This window comes from Peromyscus maniculatus, chromosome 8, assembly GCF_049852395.1.
Source record: "Peromyscus maniculatus bairdii isolate BWxNUB_F1_BW_parent chromosome 8, HU_Pman_BW_mat_3.1, whole genome shotgun sequence".
In the NCBI taxonomy this organism is placed as follows: Eukaryota; Metazoa; Chordata; class Mammalia; order Rodentia; family Cricetidae; genus Peromyscus; species Peromyscus maniculatus.
The window spans coordinates 71,825,111-71,837,760 of NC_134859.1; the positions used below are offsets into that span (position 1 = coordinate 71,825,111).

The 12,650-nt window shown below is 39.1% G+C and overlaps 1 protein-coding gene across 2 annotated transcripts in view; it reads right to left on the reverse strand.

The window, feature by feature from the left end:
• Positions 1-12,650, reverse strand: part of Usp32 (ubiquitin specific peptidase 32) — a 157,617-nt gene that overhangs the window by 32,327 nt on the left and 112,640 nt on the right. For both annotated transcript variants that reach the window (XM_006983183.4, XM_016001732.3), the window contains exons 19-25: positions 11,461-11,535; positions 9,641-9,779; positions 9,299-9,404; positions 7,392-7,565; positions 5,550-5,724; positions 4,955-5,106; positions 434-545 (exon numbers count right to left, since the gene is read on the reverse strand). In XM_006983183.4, coding sequence (XP_006983245.1) covers positions 434-545; positions 4,955-5,106; positions 5,550-5,724; positions 7,392-7,565; positions 9,299-9,404; positions 9,641-9,779; positions 11,461-11,535 — 933 coding nt within the window. The remainder of the gene's footprint in view (positions 1-433; positions 546-4,954; positions 5,107-5,549; positions 5,725-7,391; positions 7,566-9,298; positions 9,405-9,640; positions 9,780-11,460; positions 11,536-12,650) is intronic.

Genomic DNA, 12,650 nt, shown 5'->3' on the forward strand with positions numbered 1-12,650 from the left:
TTAGAATTCCTACAAAAAGCTCCAGTCAAAGGTTTCTGCTGTGATTTTAATCCCAGCAATCAGAACTCTGTGATTCAAGGCCAGCCTGGTCTACAAAGAGAGTTCCAGGACAGCCAGGGATACACAGAGAAACCCTGTTTCAGCAAACAAAAAAACAATATATATTAATTCTTAGACCAAATTTTATTACATTTATGTATGTATCTATGTATGTGTGCACAAGCACATGCCACAGCATGCATGTGGAAGTCAGAGAACAATTTACAGGAGTCAGTTCTCTCCTTCCACCATGTGAGTCCTGAGGGCTGAACTCAAGTCATAAGGCTTGGATCAGGCTTAGCTGCAAGTCCCTTTATCAAGCTGAGCTATTTTGCTGGCCCTAGACCAAAGTTTAATACTGAGATCCTGAGAATTAAGTCTAGTTCTACCTTACCTGTTTGTATTGGACTACACGCTGATACTGGAGATGCAAGAATGGGAATTTCAAATGCACACAAATATCCACTCACTGAGAGCCGAACTTTTTGGTTGTCCTGAGGGAAGTTCTACAAAAAAGAAAGAAAGAAAGGAAGGAAGGTTTTAGATAAACTAGAAAAATTATCTCTGTGATGTACAGCATTTTTTTTTTTTTTTTTTTTTTTTTTTGAGACAAGGTTTCACTATGTAGCTCTAACTGTTCTGAAACTCAGGAACTCATGTAGAGCAAGTTAGCCTTGAGCTCAGAGATCTGCCTGCTTCTACTTCTGCTGGGATTAAAGATATACACCAACACATCAGTAAAACAATCTTCCTTGGCCAACTAAAGATGAATGTTGGATAAAGTAAGTAACTCATAATTACACCCCCCCCCCGGGCCCCCCACCCCCCGCACGCCCCTCCAGCCCCACTAAAGAAAACTCTTATTCCTGTCCATGGGAAGGATGTATACTGTGGGTGATTGAAAGTTTTACCTTTTGTCTCAACTAACTAAATTGCAAACTCCAACAGATCTCTTTACATTATATATATATACATTACATATGTATACATACACACACACACACACACACATAAATAAAAAGCAGGCCAGTGGCGGCACACGCCTTTAATCCCAGCACTCAGGAGGCAGAGTCAGGTGGATCTCTGAGTTTAAGGCCAGCCTGGTCTACAGAGCAAGATCCAGGACAGCACCAAAGCTACACAGAGAAACCCTGTCCCGAAAAAACCAAAAATCAATGCAGCTTGGGTATGGTGGCACACACCTTTAATCCCAGAAGAGACTGGCAAATCTCTGTGAGTTCAAGGCCGGCCTGATCTACATAGTAAGAAACAGGCCAGCCAAGGCTACATAGAATGAGACAGTGAGACAGTGTCTCAAGAAAACAATAACAAAAATGTCAACCTGGTAGGGCTGTGTTCAGAGGGCATGAATCTGTAATCACAGTGATTAGAGGATAGGAGAAAAGTGAATTTCCTTCTTCTTTTTTGTTTGTTTTTTGAGACATGGTTTCTCTGTGTAGCCCTAGTTGTTATGGAACTTGCTCTGTAGACCAGATTCACCTGCCTCTGCCTCGCAGTACTGGGATTAAAGGAGCGTACCACTATAGCTGTATTTTCCCATTTTCTAATTCTTTAGCATTTTGAAAAGTAAAACCTACAGTACTAAGGGGACTGGAAAAATGGCTCAGCAATGAAAAACAATTGCTCTTGTGGATGATCCAGAATTGGACCCCAGCACTAACATGGCAGCTCACAAACACCAGAAACTACAGTTCCAGGAGATTCACTGCTCTCTTCTGACCTCCACAGGTACCAGGTACATATGTAGCACATATTCAGACAGCATGATCTGTAGATGCAATTCCATTATAAAATGGAATAGTATTTGCATATAGCTTATGCATATCTTCCGTTTATGTATAACCATTACATAATTAATAACAGGAAAAATGTGATGTAAACAGTTGTAAAGATTATTGTTTAAGGAATAATGACAAGGAAAAAAATCTAAACATGGTTCAGTGCAGTATTTTATTATCTGAATATCTTTAGTCTGTGACTGGGTAAGAGACTAAAACAAAAGCTTCTAGTGTAAAGGGCTGATCTATGTTTATAAATACATATTCATAAATATAGAAGTAGCTGTTAAGAATACTGGCTGCTCTTCCAGAAGACGCAGGTTTGAGTCTCAGCACTTATATTAAAGCTCACAACTGTCTGTAGCTCCAATTCCAAGAGTATTTTCTGGCTTTTGCAGGCACCAGACATGTACATGGTACAAAAACATATATGTAGGCAAAATACCCATACATCAAAAAGAAAAGAAGTCTGGAGAGATGGCTCAGTGGTTAAGAGCACATAATTCTCTAGAGGACCTGAGTTTAATTCCCAGTAACCATATCAGGTAACTCTAGTTCCAGGGGGATCTGGCCTCTGAAGGCATCTCTACTCAAGTGCACATACCCACACATAGATACATACATACATACACACACACACACACACACATATATAATTAAATTTAAAAAGGAACAAAAAATTTTAAAAATATAGAAAGTAACTGAAGAAAAATTCTAGTGACAGTTGATGGAGAAAACTTAACCATATATTAAAATAGCTACCCTTTATATGAGCAGCCTTAGGTAATTCCCTTATCTCAAAATGCCACTATCATTTATTATTGCTCTGTTCTGGTAGACAACCCTTTCAAATTTCTTGATTTGAAAATGGTATACAGGGGCTGGAGATACGGCTCAGCTGTTAAGAGCACTGGGTGTTCTTCCAGGGGACTCTGGTTCAATTACCAACACTCACATGGCAGCTCATAACTGTTTGTAACTCCAGTTCCAGGGGATCTGACACCCTCACACAGACATATACACAGGCAGAACACCAATGCACATAAAATAAAAATAAATAAATTTTAAAAAAAGAAAAGAAAATGGTATACAATCTGGGGGTGGTGGCAAATGCCTTTAATCTCAGCAGAGTCAAGTGGATTTGAGACCAGCCCGTTCCACATAGTGAGCTCCAGGACAGCTGGGGTTTTGCAGTGAGACCATGTTTCAAAAAAGAAAAAAGGAGAGAGGGAGGGAGAGAGGAAAGGAGGAAGGGAGAATGATATATACATATTTTTTGTTCTGGTTTTGGTGTGTGTGTGTGTATGTGTGTGTGTGTGTGTGTGTGTGTTGAACACACACACTACAGCCCATGTATGGAAGTCAGAGGACAACTTTCAGGAGTCAGCTACCATGTCTACCATGTGGGTCCTAGGGAATTAACTCAGGTCATCAGACTTGGGGATAAGCACCTTTAACCACTCAGCCATCTCACTGGCCCTTGTTTTTGTTGTTTTATATCTCCCTTGATTATTTAAGTGTGGTGGTTTGAATATGAATGGTCCCCCATAGGCTTATATATTTGAATGTTTAGTCATTAAGGAGAGGCATTATTGGAGAAGGATTAGGAGGTGTGGCTTTGTTGGAGGTAGTGTGTCACTGGGGGTGGACTTTTGGTTTCAAAAACCCAAGACAGGCCCATTGTCCCTCTTTCTTCTCAGTGCCTGCTGATCAGGATGTAGAACTCTCAGCTACTTCTCCAGCAACATATCTGCTTGTGTGCCACTGCTGCAGGCAGCAGCAGGAAAATGTAATGGAATTCAGCTACTATCACAAAAACTACTACTTGGAAAGGTCAAGGACGTCTCCGAAGGTCATGTCATGGCTAAGAGGTCTTGGTGATATTTTAGCTTTTGTACATGTATTAGCCAATTCCTGCAATGATTTCCTTGTATGCTATGTATGCTTCCAAGAACTCCTAACAGTGTATTTCATCTGAAATACCTATCAAGCATTCAAGGCCAAACAATCTCCTGAATTAAGGCAAATTAAACTCAGACCCTCCTTTCTTATACAGCCTTAGTGGTATTTATACTAACATTATAGACACCTAACATTTACCTAACCACCTCTAGGAATGTAGTTGGAGCACATAAATTCCCCTTTTCTGATATCTTAACCAATTTTAGCTCTTAGTTGACCTCCTCCTTTACCACTCCCCTGTTGGGTTGTAAAAGAAAGCCTGTCAGTCACTGCCTGAGGAAAACTCTTGTCTGCCTTTATGACCCTGTAAGAATTCAAGTCTGGTGACCTTGCTTTGGCTAGAGCACTGCTATTGCATGGGTATAGAACTTTGAACCTCAGAAACTTAGAGAGGATTTTGACTGGAGAACTAGAAGAATAAGATTGAAGATGAGGAAGAGCCAAATGGGGAAGAATGAGATAAGAAAGACCAAGATGGGGCAGAACTAAGATGAAAGAATTAAGATGGAACTTAGAGGGGACAGCAGATAAATGTAGAGAGAAATCAGGCAAGAAAGGAGCTAGGCACGAGAACAGAATTGAAGCTGTGTAGATAGGATTTTATCCCAGAGAAATAAAGTAGATGGACTAAGAGCTCGGTGTACTTAGATTTATTTCCCCAAAATAATTTGTAGCTTCTCTTCTGGGCCCCTGGGAAGATTATTAAGGCTGGTCTTTAATAATATTTGAGATGCCACCATGATCCTTGCGATGATGATAGTGGACTAAACCTCGGCAACTGTAAACAAGCCTCAATTAAATGCCTACTTTTATAAGAGTTGCCATGGTCATGGTGTCTCTTCACAGCAAAACACCAACTAAGAAAGATGCTGGTACAAGGAGTGGGGTATTGCTGTGATGGGCCTGACCATTCTGCTTGCTTGCAGAATGTGAACTTTGGAAACTTGGATTAGGAAAGCAGTTGAAATGCTTTAAGCAGGGCTTAATGGGCCATTCTAGTAGGAGCTTGAAAGACAGTGGTGCTGAGGGTAATGATGTGGACTGTGGGAGCCCAGTAATAGACTACTAAGACATTAATATAATAACTGAAGTCACTGAGAAACCTATCTTTGAAGAATAGAATCAGATTTCTTAGAAAGAGCAATTAATATTACCTTTATGTTGGAACTATGTACTTCTGCAAGAAGGATTTGTTCTGATTTAAGTCCACAGAGATCACTTAGCTGCTTTTTCAAACCTGTGTACTTTTCATCCATATTCAGTCTTAGTCCATATCGTATTGGAGTAGTACCATCTAATTTAATTACTAGTAAAGAAAAAAGACTTTTTATTAGTAAAATTCAGGTTACAATAAAAGTGTTACATAATACCACAACAGATATATCTGATTTGCAAATAGCAAATATTTTAGCCTAAAATTTTTTATATGTAAATGATAAAATAAATCTTAGGAATAATACTGAGTGAAAATAAGAATTTATTTATATTCATCTGATAAAGAAGTCTGATTGGCTATACAAGCTTTTCAAAGAGTTTCTGCTATGACTGGAATTAAGGAAAGCATCAATGAGCACAAAAAACAGGCCCATACTCCAAATCTTTGGAACCTGAAAATGTGCCTTAATGTGGAGTTGCTTAATTATAACATGCTGCCTACTCATATTTATGAGAACTCATTGCAAACAAACTATAAATTCAGACTGGAAAATAATGAAAATGAATCATTTTCTTCAGAACTCTGTGACCTACCTGTTATTTCTAAATGCATATAACTGTCCATTGGAAGTGGTAAAGACAAAAAATTGAAAGGGTCGAATCGGACACTTATATGCCCACATGTCTTGCATTTCACTTGGGATCTTAGCTGACCATGGAACAAGTCCACAACAATTGATCTATTTCTCCTTAGATGGTTGTCCCAGGCCTATGAAGGAAAAACAAAACTTTATTTACAAAATTCAAACACAATCTAAAAATACTGGTTAAGTATATTGGATTTAAACTCTAACCACAGAAAACTCTTGTTCAAATTTAAATTGTGCCACATGTATTTGTATTTATTGAACATTGTATTTATTGCTTTTATAAGAAACTCAAAACCAAGCAAGGCATGGTTTGTGTACATCTTTAATCCTAGCTAGCACTCTGGAGGCAGAGCAAGCAGATCTCTGTGAGTCTGAGGCCAGCCTGGTCAACATAGCAAGTTCCAGGACAGCCAGGGCTACATAAAGAGACCCAACTACACACCATATACTACTAAATAAAACCTGTCGATCTAGGAATGGGTTACATCTTTTTGAATTGTTGGCCAAAGAGGTCTCACAGACTCCCCCAAACCTAACAGGTTACTGCCACTACTATTTGTTACCCTCTACAACCTGAAGTTATCACAGAGTTATGTCACTGAACATGGAGAAATTGAGCTAGTACTTAACTCTAAGCTACACCTTTACTGACTTGTGTTTATAATACCAGAAAGCACTATACATACTACCAGAAGAGAAAAGTAATCATCAATCTTACTCAGCTATGAACCTTGTGAACTATAATAGTGACTTGCCTGCAAGATATACCCATTCATGCAATAGTGACACAAATGTTTTGGGGGTGACCAACCCACCTTTTGATTGTATATAAGACCTGCTCCATGAGATGGAATCCATATTTGACACTGTTAATGAGGTCAAGGATCTGAGACTAGGTAGGTGATAGGTCCTATGGGAAAACCTACAGTTTTCTACTAAATGAACATAGCAATAAAATGAGTCCTAACAACATATTGCTATACCCATAGATCAGTGCCTTGATAAACCCTCATCAGAAAGCCTGTTCTTCAAGTAGATGGGAATTAAGACAGAGGATCCACAATGGAACAACATGCATAGATTGAGAGACTCTAGAGCACTCATCCCTAAATAGAATGTCTTTATCGCATCCCTCCTCTCAAGGCTCAGGGATCTATGAGGAAGGTGGGGCAGAAAGACGATAAGATATAGATAGAAAATGCATTCAAGGAAACTGTTTTTTTCAGATACAAGAGGGCTGGATGCACATACGAACTCACAGAAACTGTGATAGCACACACAAGATCTGCCTAAGTTCAAACCAGACAACATCCTAGAACAGACAAGGGGAAGAAGGCATAAAATCTAAGGCCCATTGTGCAGTTGATAGCTGCTAGGAGTGTCAAAACTAGTTTTCTTGAACGGAGTGACACTGGGTATGTTAACCATATCCCACGGCAGGCACATACTCAGGAATAGTTGGCCAACAAAACACAGACAGACTCAGTGTTAACCTAGGTGTATGCCTGTAATCCCAGCACAGGGGAGGTGGAGACAGGAGGATCCCTAGAGCCTGCTGGCTAGCTAGTCTGCCAAATCAGTGAACTACAGGTTCAGTGAGAGACACATCTCAAAAACAAGGTGGGACATAGATTAAGAAGACATCTAACTTGAACCTCTAATCTCTACATTGCCTGGGCACACATACACTGCTCAGTTTATCCACCAAAAGGCATTAAAAAAAGGTGCTGAGCTAAGTCAGTAGAACACAGACCCTTTAAAAACAACAAAAGACACTCTAACAAACCTCTGCAGCCACTTCCCAGTCGGGTCGTCCATCACTGTCTTTTAGTTCTACATATGGCTTCTCATGGACTCGGTTGAGATCTTCATGAAGACCATCCAAGAGGAAAGCCAGAAGTTCTTGGGAGTCTTGTTGCTGAAACCCATTAAACCTGGGAGCATATTTTGCTATTGTCCACTATAAAAATGAAGAGTAGCTGCCATTATTTCCTATCCTATAAAATTTGGAACAAGCACATTCCATAATTCAATGAGAGATAAACATCAGAAAGAAAGTAAATGGCACAAAATTTAGTCTTTCTCTATTTCAGCAAACAAATTCTGGAGAATTTACTCTAACTTTAATCTTAAGTGACCAAAAAAAAAAAATATGACAGGCATTTTGGCCAATGATGTTTCCCAGTCTGATACTATCTGTGGTGGCTTGAATGAAAATGGCCCCCAAAGGCCTATAGGGAGTGGCACTATTAGGTGTGGTCTTGTTGGGGTGGGTGTGGCCTTGTTGGAGGAAATGTGTCACTGGCAGTGGGATATGAGGTTTCAGCTCAAGCCAGGTGCAGTGTCCCTCTCTTGCTTCTACCTCCTGATCCAGCTGTAGAATTCTCAGCCACTTCTCCATTACTATGTTGGTCTGTGTGCCACTGTGCTTCCTACCATGATAATAATTGGACAAGACCTCTGAACTGTAAGCCAGCCCCAATTAAATGTTTTCCTTTAAAGAGTTGCTGTGCATCTTTGGCAGCAGTTAACTCTGCAGCTCACATACGATTGAGCCTGTATGATAATGAGTATTCAGAGACAGGTAATGCCTGGGGGGCACTCACCAACCTAAGACAGAGCACCTGTATGGCCTGGGCAGGAGTCTCCATGATGGGTAAGGTGACCTGCTGACATCTCATGCAACCTAAGTCAGAAGCTCATTTTCTAGTAAAAGGGGGACCTGTAGGGTCCTGGCCCCCGTTTTGGGTAACTGTTGCCTTGCTTGCTGACCTTGACCTTGATAGCCTCCCAATGCTAATTCCCTGCTGGGTTCCACCCTCCTGAATGCTTAAGGGAAGTTCCTTGACGGTATATTCTGCATAATGGGCGTTAACAGCTTAGATGCAAGATTGTAAAACATTGGTGGCAGCGAACTTCTGCCCTCTGGGATTCTCCCATTGTGCTGTAAGCCTGTATTTAAGACCTCTTCCCTCCTTCAATAAATAGCATTTGGCAATAAAAAAAAAAACCAAACAAGTAAACAAACAAACAAACAAACAAACAAACAAAAAAGAGTTGCCGTGGTCATGATATCTCATCACAGCAATAGAACCCTAAGACACCACAGTTCTTTATTCACACAGATGCTTAATTTATATTATGAATTTGTATTTATATAAATAGTAAAATGGCAACTGATCATCCTGAAAAATTTTCTAGACTATATGAATGTTTTCTTCCAGTTACCTGATCTTGTTATATTTTAGGTTTTATTGTTACAGGCCAAAAAAAAAGCATAGTGTTTAACTATCAGGATTTACAAATGAATTATCTTAGCAATGCAAAAAAACAACAACAAAAACAAAACAAAACAAAAGAAAAACTATCATGTATAATTAGGTGGCCTATGCTAGCAGTCAAGGAGTACCAAAAGGGTTTACTCTTCATACAAGTAAAGCAGTTGGGAAATTTGTAAATGAACAATGTCTCAAAGAGGTACTGTTTCTTTGATCTTTTCTTCCTGTTCATTACATAAACAGCAATATTTTGCATTATTTGAACACATACAAATTTGGGTATCTAGGATACTTAGTGAAATTTAAAAAAATTGATTAAAAATTGATTAAAAAAGTTTAAATAGAGAAAATGTGCAATAAAGATAAGAGAATTATTAGAGAATTACATATTTTCATATTCTTTTAGTCTGCTTACCCGAAGCTTTAATGGGGCAACATTCTTCTGAGTTCCACTCCAAAGTTCCTGCACCAAATCGCCATAGCATTTAGCCATATGACCTTTCATACCAATGGGATTTGTCCTAGAAGTTTGAAAGGGAAATTTGTTGCCAAAGATTCTCCATAATTCACAATCACATGGGCAAAAAACTACCTATCAAGAGACATATCCCTTGGCCCTTAAGTCATATTTGATAAGGCAATGAAATAACATTTTCTTCTTCAAGTTAAAGGAAGAGGAGATTTAAGCAATATTGGATTCAGATCAAAACTATAGAGGATAAACTTTGACCCAAAGCCCATGGGTCAAAAAGATTACCTGTTGAGTTCATAAAGATGTCTCCCTGAGATAAAATACTGTGTCAGTGGTTGTGTGTTACTAACACACTGGATGCTTGAGTTCATGAAGCATGTGTTTCCCAGGTTACTCAGACCTGTGGCTCCCTTTTCTGTGGGAACTGCAACAAATAATGAGACAAAAGCCTAGCTATAGCAACATGCTGTGGAATGGTTACTTGTATTCAATTGAGTTTTCTTTTTTTTTCTTTCTCTTTTGAAAGAAACTTATTTAGTATCAGAGGTTGGTTTCAAACTAGGAATCCTCCCGCATTAACCTTCCATGTACTGGCATTATAGGCATGTGTCACCATACTGGCTTCTGAATATGGTGATTTTAAAATTCTTCTGGTTGGGTGAATGGTGAAAGTTTTTTCTTTAACCTTACTTTCCTTTTTTTTTTTTTGGTTTTTCGAGACAGGGTTTCTTTATGTAGCCTTGGCTGCTGTGGAACTTGCTCTGTAGACTAGGCTGGCCTCTGGGATTAAAGGCTTGTGCCACCACCACTTGGCTTAAAACAATTTTTAATCAGGTCTTTTACATCAGTTTTTTATGGAGTTTCTTTGGCAAGCAGGATGATCCTTGCTCATTTGTAACCTAGAAATGGCCAAGTGTTGTTTTTAATTGTGTGGATGTTGGTATCTGGTGGTAGGCATGGTAGCACATGCTCATAATCCCAACACCTGGGAGGTGGAAGCAGGAAGATTAGGAATTCAATATGAGACCCTTTTTAAGACAACAAGAAAAACACCTAAGATTTAAATTCTCCAAGGATGACTTTATGCTGGGCACAGTTGTACATACCTATGATCCTAGCACTAGGGAGGCTGCCCTAGAAAAATCATGTAGCCTGGGTTACAGAGTAAGATTTTAGATTTAAAAAGAAAAAGAAATTTAAAACCATTTATTTTTTGAGGAATGGTTCAGATGCCTTAGTAGTTAAGAGCACTTGCTACTCTTCCAAAGGACCTAGGTTTGATTCTCAGCACATATGTGGAGGTTCATAACTGTCCCAGCTCCAGGGATCTACTAATGTTGAACCCTAAGGGTACCAGGCACACCTGTGGTGCACAGACATACTTGTAAAAAATACCTATACACATAAAGTAAAAAAATAAACTTCAGAAATTTAAAAAAAAATATTTTTTGAGAATTTTATATTATGTATACAATGTATTTTGGTCATATCCACCCCATCACTTACCACAAGACACCGTTTTTAAAACAAAAAAAAATTATGTATGTGAATAATTATTTGTATGTATATTTATGTGGGCATTTGAAGATTAGAGGTTGATGTGGGTTTCTTCCTCCATTTTACTTTCTGTGATAGGGTCTTCTACTAAACCTGGGGCTCACTAACTGGGTGAGCTGCCTGGCTAGGAATCCTTCTATTTTTTTTCTCCCCTGTGCTGAGATTATAGGTGTGTACCGCAGTGCCTGAATTTCTAATGGGTGCTGGGGATCTAAACTTGGATCCTCACAGTTGTATGCTATGTACTTTACAATCTGAGTTAACATCCTGGCCCTTACTTTTTTTTTTTTTTGGAGACAGAGCTTTACTTTGAGCCCAGACTGCTCTGGATCTCTGCTTTATGATTTATCTCAAGAGTTGGGGTTACAAAAGTATATCACCACATCCAGTATACAAACTATTTAATTGCAGAGTTAGAGTCAAATTTGATGGCCTCTCCAGAGGGACAGGAGGATCAAGTTCAAGTGTTCAAGCCCAGCCTAGAAGACACAGTGAGAGTGTCTCCAACCACAACATAGTAAGTCTGTAAAAAGAATATACGGACTTACCTTTATGTCTATCTATTTTGCTACTATTTGCTATAAAGGACATTTCTTCAGGCCAGCTCATATCTTTGTTTCGAACTAGAAAGACAGATTGGAATGTATTAACTTCTTATTCATATGATTCATAGTCATTTGATTGCGATGTTAAAAAAAGTTATTTCGCCGGGCGATGGTGGTGCACGCCTTTAATCCCAGCACTCGGGAGGCAGAGCCAGGCGGATCTCTGTGAGTTCGAGGCCAGCCTGGACTACCAAGTGAGTTCCAGGAAAGGCGCAAAGCTACACAGAGAAACCCTGTCTCGAAAAAACCAAAAAAAAAAAAAAAAAATGTTATTTCTATTATCAGAGCTTAAAAAAAAAAAAAAAAAATCAAGTAAATTTTAGACCAGGCTGGCCACAGACTTGCTATGTGTAGCCAAAGATAACTGGACTTCACTTCCTGAATGCTGGGATTACAACTAAGGTTGGTTTTATGTAGAGCAGGAGTCAGATTCATCCATTCCAGGCTGGGCAGTGGTGGCACACCTTTAATTCTAGCACTTGAGGTTTGGGGGTGGGGGGCAGAGGCAGAAGTTTGTAAGTTCAAGGCCAGCCTGGTCTACAAAGAGAGTTCCAGGACAGCCAGGGCTGTTACACAGAGAAACCTTGTCTCCAAAAAACAAAACAACAACAACAACAAAAAAAACCTAAACAAACAAACAAACAAAAATCAGAAATATGAAAATCTTTTTGTTAAATTAACAATCGCTGAGGTAATCCACTAATTTCATCACATGCAACTATCAATGTTTTCATGAGTCATTATGGAGAAAGACACCATAATTTCAACATGAATGTGCCATGTGTAAATTATAGGTGAGTGCCAAAGTAGCGGATGAGAGGAGCTGGGAACAAAACTTAGTGGGTGGGATGCTCAAAATGCATGAGGTTCTAAGTTCAATCCCCAGTATTGGGGGGAAATGTTGGTATCCTCACTCAAACTTAAAGTGGAAGTAAAAACATTTTATAAAATTTCATAACTTGCAACTGAATTTACCTGTTGCCACCCACATTTTCCTTCCTTGGTCAGCCTAAGGCTACATATCTATAGACAGGCCACTCTTTAGAAACAATCCAGTAGGTAAGAAACACACTAGGGATTCAGTGGGTCTGCTTTAACATATAAGGAATATAATGTTATCTTGAGAAAAAATG